The following is a 12,016-nucleotide window of genomic DNA, read 5'->3' as shown; positions in this document are numbered from 1 at the left end:
AAAGGCTTGCCTGAAAGGGTGAAATGGAGACTTCCCAAACTTCACATCTGGTTCCTGAAATCTGAGCCCTGCCAGAGCCTGGGACCAAACAACATGAAGGTTGCTTGGGCCTAGATCCTCTGGCCATCCTTAATGGTCCTCTGGCCATTAGGAATCTTGATTCAATACATGCACCACAACCTGGAAAGACCTGGGTGCTCTTCTCAGTCCTCTTCAGCCACACCTCCTTGAGCAAGTTGCTGCTTCTTTCTGTGTCCCTATTTCCCAGTGTCATCTATTTAGATGAGCTCCTTTAGACAGGGATTGTATTTTATTCTGTACAAACTGCACCAAGTGCGATGGGGCCCCATCTCAGATGAGTTGTCAGGATTTCTGTCCTACAAATAATATGCGTATTTCCAGATATAGATATTGTTTCCTGCATTTGCATTCCCACAGTCTCCTCCTTCTCTAACAGAAGGAAGCAGGCCAGATTTGACAGTCATATTTATCTCTGTTACTCCCACATCTCAAGGGAGATCTGTTTATTAATGTGCCACTTCCCTTGATAAATTACTAAATAGAAAGAAAAGCCTTGTACTCATTTCTCGCTCTTCCTTCACATGATTTATGCTCACAGTGCTGGATCAGCCATTGGTCCCCATTAATTTGCAGAGGGAAGAAGACCTGATGTCCAACAGAAACCTGGGTTTTAGCAGTGCAGACAACGTGGGCACTCCTCCCTGCTGCACACAGGTATCCTATTTTTCCCCATGTAAAACTCCATGGAAAGCTGTCAGATTATCAAGCTCTCCTGGGAATTCTCCAGCCCAAAACAGTAATATGCATTGTGTTAATGTCCACTCTAATTTAGATCCTGCAGGTACTGTGGGCTGTCTGAAATGTTTGATAGCAGATCCAATAGGTTGGGCTCATGCTTTACACGAAAGCCTCTCAGGTCTTGCAGGCCTCCACAGAAAGCTGTGACCTAAAATTGTGCTATGGATGAACAGCCTTCTTAATGACAGCCTGCCCAAGGTGCCTGAGAAGAGATTCGTCTGGGAAACAGAAAAGAAGTTTAGGCACATGAAGAAATGCTCACCAGTGCATTTAAGAAGAGAGAATATTTTCAAAATTGTTATTCAAAAGCAGATTAACAACACTGGGATTGTTCTAAATAATAAAGTTTGCCAGACCTGAATCTTCTGATCTGAGGACATGGAGCAAGAACGTTAAATGGAAGCAGGCAGCAGCAGTGGTCAGCATTTGTGTGGCTGTACATAGCAAGGGGGTCAACACGGGCTGACTGACAGCCACTGGGACACATAAGCCAAGTCCTCTGCTGCCTGAGATCCAGTGTTGTTCCAAAAGAAAAGCCACACACAGTCCCTGTTCAGCAGGGACTGTGCCCAGAGAAGTAACTAAAGGTGGGTTCCATTTTTCAGACACACAGATGGAAAGCTTTGGGAACATTTATCATTAACACTCCTCTCTCCTCTCCCCTTTCAAAATGAACAGGATTAGTTTAAAGAATTTTTTGATGGTTGGAAAATATGTTGGGGGAAGTTCCCCAGACAGCTTAGAGCTGGGAGGAAAGTCCAGATTTCTTTGCTAGAAGGGAACAGCAGCCTTGGCACTTTCCTGTGATGCTTATGAATTATCACATCCACAAGTTGCTCAAAAACTGGGATACTCCTCCCAAATTTAGATTAATCCACAACAGGCCAGTGATGACCAAATGGTCACCTCTTACATGTGGCAGCTTGTGGACCAACTGTGGTGCCTGATCCCAGGGCCCAAGAGCAGGATCAGATCCCAACTTCGTCTGGGAGGTGGGAGCAGAGGTATCCTGCTCTGACCACTTCTGTGGCTGTGGGCTATCAGAGGGATTCTACAAGAGATGTTTTCTTCTGTAGCGAGAATTCAGACCTTATGTCACACTAGGAATAGCAGCAGCAAAGCCCTCCTGAAAGGAAACACCAGGCACTCAGTGGGAGCTCCTCTGAGGCTCCTCCAGGGTAAGGAAATTTCAGGCAACCCTTTACAGACAAACATGCTGCTGTGCTCACGACAGCACTCAGGGGTATCTGCTCCCTAACAGACGAGCCTGTGAGGCACATGGGCTGCAGATGGCTCACACCCTGCTCCCTCCTCCTGCCTCACTGAAATCTGGCCAGAGCCACTGCTTCCCCTCCATCCCCTGGCCAAGCCCCAGGATAAATAGTGTGTTATCAAAATGGTCCCCCTTCCTCACCATTCACCAAGAAAACTCCATCCAAAGTGTTCAGAAATATCCCCTCCATTCCCATCATCAAATTAAAACCAAGGGCCCCATAAAAACACAGGATGGTCCCATAACTGATAAGCAGCAATAAACTACAAACACTCTTTGTGTAACCAGTTCCTTATTTCCCTCTCTCCTTCTGCAGAGGCAACACACCTCTTTTTTAGACTGCAGCAGATGCTGGACATTTGTTCTGGCACCAGACACTGCCCTGGGACCCTTCTTTCTTCTCTCCATAGGCCGATCAACTTTGCAGTTCAAGGAATACTAATGCTTCCCTCAAATCCTAGCTGAAAGACAAGGCTGCATTCTTCTACTCCCAATCCACAAGGTAACTGTTTAGTCGACTCAACTTGCATATGTAAATTGAATTCTTTAGAAACCAGAGTGCAGCAGGATTCCAGACACAGCACTTATGGGGTGCTCTGGGACTTTTTCTCTCTTCTGCACATATTTTTCTGGGGAGGAAAACAGCACTGCTGGCTAGAAATGGGTGGGAAATTGTTTCCCATTCTCTGAACCTTTTCTGAGATTTCAGCAAGTTTCCATTCTATGCTGGGACAAAGAAAACAACAAAAAAAAAAGAAGTCTTTGAGAGTTTTTAAGGAAGCGACTACAGGGCGCGCCGTCTGCCCAGAGTAGCCAACAGCTGGCTTGGTTGGGAAGTCATCTGTGATCCAGCACATCCAGCCTGCAAACCAGGGCTGCTGTCCCTCCAGCCCCAGGGGAAGCACTTCCTTCCTAGGTCCCCATGAGGCTCGGCTCTCTGCTTTTGTCCTGATGGAGCAGCTGCTCCACAGTTGCTCTCTCCTGCTGGAGAGAGTCCCGAGCTCACCTCTCCCAGCCACGGGCTGCAGTCACCACCCAGCTGCACTGCCAGCCCTGCTCCTTACCTTGCTGGCTATTAAATAATTTCCTTCAAGGAGAAAGGCTCCAACAACACTGACTGAAAGAGGCTGGTGAAGCTGAATCACTGTTTGATTTGGGGCAATAAAATCCTACTTTGTGATTTGCCCACATCCCAGGCAAGTGTGCCAGCTGCTGGCCTGCTGGCTATGCTGCACCGAACAAAGCCTTTTATCACTTAAACTGCTGACTGTGAATCAAGACATTTGTGACACCATTTGTGGCTCCAGGCAGCAAAACACAGGGTAGGGATCCCCCGTCTAGCTCCAGAACTGGACAAAATGGACAGCATTGCAGGCTCATCCCTGCTATTGGTAACTGCTGCACAAACACATCTATACAACCCAATAACACTCTCAAAGCTCTGCAAAGTGATGGACCTAAAGATGATCTCTAATTTCCATCCTGGCATTATTCCAAAGATGTGGATCTTGTTCCTAAAGCTGCCACTACTCCACTCACTGGTCTCCTTTTTCTTTGTGGTCTCCAGTGATGAAATGGCTTTGCTTGTGCAGCACTTTGAGATCTGCTGGTGTACAGGGCTATAACAGCAGCAGCATCAAGTCAGTGTAGATGGACTCCTCTTGAGAGAAAATGTCTCCTCCTGAAGGGCTGAGGGTAACCACAGGAAGCCCTGTGTCTAGGGGAAAAAGCAGCTGGAAGTAATAAAGATGAAAGTGGTAGCCATCTCCAGAGTCATTGTGTTTCCCACCAGTCTTTCCTGCCTCAGGGATGCTCTTGCACAACCACTCTGTCACCTGGAATAATCCACCATGTAGCACTACTTCTAAAAAAGAAATGCAAAAGATTGCTTTGGTCTGCTGAATAAAACCTGTAGATAGTCTCAAACGTACCCTATCAGCAATGCTGTGACACTGGAAAGTGATTAACTTTTGATTTGAAAGTATAGGCTTTCCAGAAAATGGGATTAAGCCTAGATTCAAATTCGACTCTTGGATTTTGAGTCCTTGTTTGGATGATGAAGTGGAACAGGAGAAGCAACTGAATGGTTGTTTAGTCTCCACTGGGACTGGTGTGAACACCACAGCAATCTGGTACGTAAAACTTAAATCTGGTCACTGCTTTAACTTCTAGCTGTACACTGAAAACCCAGCAGAGATGCAGCTCTGGGCAGCCCAGCTCAGTCACCATGTGAACACTCATCAGACCTGGCACAGGGATGTCACCAACAAACTCCAGCTGACATTCATATCCTATTACTTTTCCTGACCTTAGACATATGATGGAGTGAAAAACACTGAAAAAAACATGAAGGCACTGAGAAATTGTCTGAGAAATGCAATTACAGGAACCAGAAAGACACAGGTATGTGTCTGTGGAAGAACCACCACAGCCAGTGTCCACAGCTCCCATGGACCAACCTGCAGATGTTTGGAAGTGATGTGACACTGAATAGGCCAGATTTAATATATGCTTATCTCCTGCTTTTCCTTTTGCAGGTGCCAGTGTTATCACAGATGAATGATGGTGCTGCATGTGGTTTAACAAGAGCTACCTGCATTTTCAGTAAATAATTATTGTAAAGTTTCTATGTTCCCAGGCTGGGAAGAAAAGGGCTCTCTGAATGACAGATGCAGTGAGGTGGTGACTCACTGGGGGTTTACGCATGCTACTGATATTCTTGTCTCAGAAAAATACCATAAGAGGATGCTTTATTAAATTATCTCTTCAACTATTTACTTAGGCCTTGATGATTTAAATTTTTGAAATAACTTTCTAAAAAGAGGAGACACTGTCTCCTCATCGAGCATTTCAGAGCCATCCATTTTACTCTCTGCTTTAATAATGTACAATTCTCTCTTTTCTCTGGGTGATGGATAAACCCAGGCACATGGACTGGTACTGGACTGGTGCTCCTTTACACATTCTTAAAAAGCAGTGCCACATTCTCATAATGTTTGAAAGTTTCCATCTCATGCAGAACCCACGAGAAGGCCCAGAAAAGGCTTTCCAGTTAATCACCAACAAAGCTTTTTACAAAGATCATAATAAATTCTTGGTGAGCCCTGGCTCTGCAGTGAATCATGGTTATGAGCTTGGCTGCAGGAAACTGAGACCTTTGATACATGATTCACCATAGAGCTGTTTTCAGGAGAAGGCAAACAATATGAGAGTCTTCTGCCAAGGGGAGTATCTCAGTACCTCAGATAAAGATTGATCTTCAGCAAACTACAGGATGAGCATTTTGGTGTGCTGGGAGCCAGCCTGTACCACCATGAAAACAGTCGTGTTTGCTTCCCTCACTGGTTGTTTATCTGGCACTTCAGTGAGGCACTGCTGGTCAGAGATGGACTAATAAGGAGGCAAGGAGGAAGGAGTCTTGCTCATGAGCCCGAGGAGAACTTGGCAGGGCTCGTTTGCACCCATCTGCTATAACCAGAGGCATTAACCCTTGGGAGAGAATACAGAGCAGTCTTACTGACCAGCTGCTTTGCAGCAGTGAAGCCTGAGATATATTTTGGGTGTTAGAGGGCAGGATGGTACCAAGGAGCTTGTGCTCTCTCTGACTGGGATCCAGGTTCCAAATTAATCTAGGAATTGGCAGCACAAAATGACTGCTCAGGTAAAACTTCCACAGCAGCCACAGATGAGAAGCTGTTTTTCCATTAAAAGTATCTGTAAACTCCCATCACTGAAAAGCCAGAACAGCTTTTATCATTCTAAACCAGTCACTCTATGAAGCAGAAAGACCACAAAGTCTTTCATCTTAAAAGCTCAACAACAGAAACTTTGAAGCGGTAATGAAATGATGCAGATCCCCACTCCAAAACTTGTAATGGTCCACAGGCAAATCGGAAGACATCCCAGGAAACAGACGCTGAATCTGAAAGTTGAGCTGAGATTTCTCCTTCTTGCAGCAGAAATAATCCTCAAACTGCCCTCTGTAATATCTGTACAACCCAGTTCTTGCAAGATGTAGCATGAAGTGAAAGGCATTTCTAACGGCTCTAAAAATCATTTGGACCTCATATATGCTTCCAGACAGACTCTTCCCAGGGCAGCAGACAGGCCACAGGGGTGACTCAGCACTACAGTGCCTAACATGACTCTGTTTCTTCTTCATGTAGCCAGGAGAGAGAGTTTTCTGAGTTTATAACACACAAGGCTATCACAAATACCACATTCCTGCTTTTTTAAATTTCCTTGCTCAAAGTACTATTTTATTCTTTCCACTGTGTCTCCCCATTCAGATATTTTCTCTCCTTGTGGACCTGAGAGGTCCTAACCAACATGAGATGTCCACTGTGCCTAGCACAGCTTTGCATGCACATGGCCCAACTTCACCCCAGACACCAAGCAGGCAAAATACAAGGTGGGATGGGGAGCTAGAGATGCAGCTCATCCCCAGGCACGCTCTGGTCACCCATGGTCAATGCAGCAGGACAGCAGCAATGCCCAGCTTGCTGGACCAGCCCATCTCCTACCCATGCTGCAGCCATGCCATCCTCCCTAAGAGAGCAGAACATACCTATTTTAGTTTATGTATATTTTATATATATATATATATATCTATGGAAGGAGGTGACCTTTTAAGCCAAAAAAATAGTGCGGCACCCAAAGGTTCCAGCAGGGCTGAGTGACCACACTCAGCAACCTCCACCTGGAGGGCAGTCCCATCCATCTATCCCAAAATTTCAGCCATGCCAGGAAAAACCCAAGCTGCTACTCACCATCGACAGGGCTGAGGTAATCGTGGAGGTGGGCTGTGCTGGCTGCTCCCCCGCCCTGCATGAGGAGGTCCCCGTAGGGGTTTGGGTGGCCGGCCATCAGCGTCATTTGGTGGTAGTAGTCAGCAGGGTTGGCTCCCGGTGGTGGCGGGGGCAGCCCAAAGAGGCCTCGTTCCTTCAGGTGCTCGTGAGCCACTGTTGGAGCCGCGGGCGAGGAGAGAAACATGGGGAGAAGGTTCCCAGTGCAGTGTTAGACCCTGGAGCTGGCGGCCCCGGCTCCCCCCGCGCCCCCCGGCAGCCCCATGCGCACGGCTCCGCGCGTGACGTGCGCTTGGGCGTGCTTCTGTGGACAAAGGAGACCAGGCTGGGGCCTCTGCATTCCTCCATTTCCGCAAATTTATAAACAATCTCTCGTTCCCCCTTCTAATAATCCTCCCGTTCGGACGCAGCCAGCACCCCTGGGAGGGGGGAGAGGGCCCAGGCTGCCGACAGCAGTAACCCTGTCAGCATTAACATCCCTGCCTATTAGGAAGGAAAGACAAATGCAGCCCAGTTCCCGATAGCAGCGTGAGGAAATTAAAGCCAAGGTCTAATGCATAGAACTAGGTTTAGTGTCTGGCAGCATAAAACCATTTTGGCTGCCAAAGCCAATTACACTCACTTTCTCCCAGCTGTAATTTTTCAAACCTGCCTCCCCACCCGCTTGCCCCATTAACTTATTTACCACCACCTTAAACAAGGGGAGAAAAAAAAAGGAAAAAAAAGGAGGAAAAGAAAAGCAACCCAAAACGCAATGCCTTTCTTCCACAGCAAACAATGAAACTGGTTTTGGAAGGAGAGGACAGGGCAGAACACACACAAACACACACAAGCCATCAGACTCTCTCTGGCGGGTGTCTGAGAGTTGGAATGATGTTTCAAGGGGAGGGAAGAAGAAGACATATGCATGTCCCCATCACTATAGTGATGTTGTTTTAGCTATACAAGACAGTTTTATGCTGCCAGACACTAATCCAGGGTCCTTGTTGCTCTCTGGTGCACTTTGCTTTGCAGTGTTGAAGGGCCGCTGGCCCCTGCAGCAGCTTGGGAGCCAAGGGATGTTGGGATTTGCTGGGCATGCAGAGACCAGGTCCCCAGCTATTCCCTGGGCACTGAGCCAGCCACCTGCAACTGTGTAATGAAGCTCTTCTGATGAGGTAAGGCATGACTTACACCTTGCCAAGTGAAAGCAGTGTTGTGTATTTTCCCCTTTCCCTGTTGGATGTCCCCAGCTCCCCAACATGGGGTCTGATAGGGCTCAGAGAACATGATCACCTCTGCCTGCACCCAGCACCAACTCCACACATATCCTTGCCTTCCCTGAGGGTTGCTGCAGAGCAGCTCAGGAATAAGGAGGAAGAAAGCATGGCCCCTTGCCTTCACTCAGCAGCCACATTGACCCCAGACACAAAGCCAACAGGGGATAACCCAGCTGGCCTTGTCTCCTCTGTAACATCAGTCTCAGCCAGGCCAGGCAGCCAGAACAACTGTGACCCTCTGGGGAAAGCTGGGTCCCAGCAGAGACATAAGAACAGGGAAGCTCCTAAGAGAGAAAGAGAGCGCTGCAGAAAGGAACGTACTTTAAGCAAAATATTTATAATATGATCCAGCAGTAATAGCTATTCTCACGCTCTGCTTTCTCAGTGCGATGATGCAAAACAAATGTGTAGTTAAAGGGGGAAGAAAAAAACCAACAAAAAGAAAAAGAGACAGCCCTCCCACTTCAGAGAGCAGCTGCGGAGTCTTTGCAGCTGTAAATCCCCGGGTTTTAGGGAATTTCAGTCCTGGTGAGCTACAAAATCGCTGCAGTACCAGTAGCAGAGTGTCTTACCGTCGGCAGGGCTGAGGCCCCTGGCAGCGGAGATGACGGAGAGCGTGGGGCTGCTGTGCACAGAGCGGAGGTAGTGCTCCATGTGGGGTGCCACGTAGGGGTGAGGGGGGCTGAAGGGAGAGTCTCCGGGCCCGGCAGGGTGCGGAGACAGGCGGATGAGGGAGATGTCAGAGATGACAGGGCTGCCGCTCAGAGGAGGAGGCCTGGGGAGGAAAACAGAGACACGCTGTCACTCACAGCCACCCCGAGCAGGCACAACTGCTTGCCACCCCTCTCTGTCCTGCCCCACCACCTTTGCCCACAAGAGAGGAGTTCAAGCATGTCATGGGACAATCCTCTCTTCTTGGCATACACAGAGTCTGAAGTTCCCAAGCTTCCTGTGGACATGCACCAGTACTGCACTAAATATGTATTTGTGCAAGGCCGGCTCACCCCAACTGAGCTGCTGTGGAAAGGGGCATGAGCTGCTTTAGGCAGTGACTGCACATAGAGGAGGCATGGAACACACCCTGTGCTAGAGATCCCACCCCATCTCCTTGCACAGGGAGGCTGGCCACACAATGATATTTGAGGCAAACTTGGGGTGTGCAAGTTCCTTGCTGTCCCTGGATATCCAGATGTTTAGTGCTGCCATGTGCAGAAAGCCCTAGACAGGGCAGTGTGTGCAAGGATGGAAACGCTGCAAGGAGAACTTATGTGATGTTGGGCCGTGCTTTGCTCAGCCCAGCACGTGTGGCTTGGTCTCTGCTGGTGCAGCAGCCCCACCTCCTGCTGTCCATCATGGCCAGCACAAACCTCCTTGACAGGTCGGTGGTACGGTTCAGAGGGCAAAAGTTCATGAGAGGTTTTACTGCATGCTTTCTGGGGGCCGCCTCTCTCAAATCCCTCAGATCTTCCCCAGGCCAAGTGCTACCTGAGAATAAAGTCAGTAAATACTGAGGGATTCAGCAGGTAACAAAAAAATGTCACATGCATGCTTTAGCACTTAAGCAGTTTTTTGAAGGGTGAACAAGGATGGAAGAGAAAGTCTGCAGACTTCTCCCAGACACGTGCCCTACTGTACCCTCCAGCCTCTTAGACAAACCACAGAGGGTGCAAAGGAGAAAAAGTTACACACCCTGACCTGAGAAGCAGAAAATCTGAGCTAGACACCAAAGGAGGCAGAGCTGACATTAGGCAAAACAAAAGAGCAAAATCTGCTTTGTATTAGATCTCTCTGTACTCATAGACGGCTGGAAGCAGAGCTGGTGTTGAGACACAGGTCACAGCAGGGACAGCATTTGTCCCTGACTGGGTGCTCTGGCAAAGCTGAGGGAGATGGATGTGCACCCCATGGGGCTGCACCCTGAGCACAGAAGACAACAGGGATTTGGAGGTCAGGGATCTGGGATCTGGGCTGATCTAAGGGAGGGTACTACAAAGGCCCTCCACTAAGACTATCCAAATATGCCATTAGTGAGTGCGTGTAAGATTTGTCTCTCCATCCACAGACAACCACAAACACGATGGTCTGAGCAGTTTCAACACGCCACCAGCACCTCAGGATCTCAGTCACACCCTGCCTTATCAACAGTTCACGTGCATTTTAATTTATTTGTAATACTTGCATATCAACAAAACCACACAGAAATGTAATATAAGCTTTGCAGACTTATTCAGCAATTTAAGAAGCATGTTTGTCTTTGTTTGATCTTCTATGTGTTTCTCTGTCTTTCTGATAAATTAGTAAACCTTGTGGCTTTTTGAACACTTTCTGCTGATGGGTAGTAAATTAAATGCCTTCTGAAATATTTATAGCTCAAAGTACTTTCCTGTAGCAATGCACTCTGTGGCTCGGTGGTGTGAAATACCAGGCAGTGAAAACCTGTCACACACAAAGGCTTTGTGGAGATGCACAGCCACCAAAACAGGTGGCTCATCAGAGCCAGGTCGGGGTTTTGCCAGAGTAACACCCACCAGCATCGACCCTGTTTTCTTTCCTGACACTGAAAGACAAACTGATGATGGCATGGCTATTTTAGCCCTCACAACCTCCCCACCTGTGTTGCCATGGCCTTCCATTACCAAAATTATGGGGTGACCAGAGTCACTCCCCGGTGCCTCTCGCCATGACGTCAGCCGCGGCGGCAGCGAGCTCAGGAAGCTGCACTGAGGCCGCTGGGGCTGCTTTCTGTCGAGGCTGCTAATAAAGGCATCCGAGCACGGAGCCGACCAATTTATTTCTACTGGGGAGGAGGGAGAAGTGAATCAAAGTCTCTGTTCCAGATTTAGTTTCAATTCATTTCTAATAATCTCCACCGCCTCATCTGGAAAAAATGAAACAGGATTAAAAAAAATGATGTCATTAAGAAAACATCTGACTAATTTTTCTTCTGACGAAGACTTAATATAAGTGAGGGGCGATGTAAATTAAAAGCAGCCCCAATCTTCCCTGGGCCACAGAGCCTGCCTTAATACATAAGCCATGAAAGAGGTTTTCTTACATATACAATAAGTTCCCTCTTTCATCAGTACTCACAGCTTCTCCCAAAAGGGTTGTGAACTTCTTTGATGCAGTCCTGGAACTATGTATTACCAGGTTTACGAGCCTTTGGAGCCTCTGCTGATCAAACTGTGAGGCCGACATCTAAAATGCGTATAACAATATGAAGGGTTTGCTGTTCATTTTCTCTGTGCTAAATTAGGCAGAAATGCTGGAGTCCCTCAGAACAGGAAAACTCCACCCTGAACAAAGAGGTAACACTGGGAAAAAGATCAAGAATTTCCCCAAAATGCATGCAGCTGGAAACGCAGCTGGTGTTTGAGCATGAGGTTGGCCCTCAAAGTGCACAGTGCACAAAGACTGGGCTGGAGAGTAGGCAGCTCCTTATGGCTCTGCTTAAAGCCTGTCCTTGCTCACTGGTCCGTCTGTGGACTAGGACAGCCATACTCCCATCAAGATCTGGCTCCTGTGAGCCCTCCCAGGCAGAGATCACCTCTCGCTGTTGTACATCTACAATTCTAGCAAAACAACATCCCACAGTGCAGCATGTTGCAAAATAATGTAGCTTCCAGGAGCTGCCTCCTAGGAACTCACTGAGCCAGCGGCATCCTCTGCTCCTAACTCCCCAAAGGTTTGATTTTTTTCCCCGCTTTTTCCCAACTGCATTGTTTCATCCCACACTGAGCCATCACATTGGCACTGCAACTACACGGGGAGAGGCAGCTGTATCCGCAAAGGTCTGCTCCTTGCAGAGGAGGCCATCACATCCTGCTCTTTAGAGGCAGTGGATGAGAGATGAAGCAGTG

The 12,016-nt window shown here is 47.9% G+C and overlaps 1 protein-coding gene across 1 annotated transcript in view; it reads right to left on the bottom strand.

Annotated features, from left to right (window-relative positions):
- The window catches only part of GLI2 (GLI family zinc finger 2), a 185,874-nt gene that overhangs the window by 29,009 nt on the left and 144,849 nt on the right, over positions 1–12,016 (bottom strand). The window contains exons 4-5 of the mRNA XM_054277787.1: positions 8,729–8,931; positions 6,862–7,053 (exon numbers count right to left, since the gene is read on the bottom strand). Of these exons, the coding sequence (XP_054133762.1) occupies positions 6,862–7,053; positions 8,729–8,931 (395 nt within the window). The remainder of the gene's footprint in view (positions 1–6,861; positions 7,054–8,728; positions 8,932–12,016) is intronic.

Source organism: Melozone crissalis, unplaced genomic scaffold, assembly GCF_028551555.1.
Source record: "Melozone crissalis strain CALT ecotype California unplaced genomic scaffold, PUWL_Pcris_2 ptg000023l_1, whole genome shotgun sequence".
NCBI lineage: Eukaryota > Metazoa > Chordata > Aves > Passeriformes > Passerellidae > Melozone > Melozone crissalis.
Note: the sequence above shows the minus strand (reverse complement) of the source record. Positions and strands in the feature narration are given on the sequence as shown.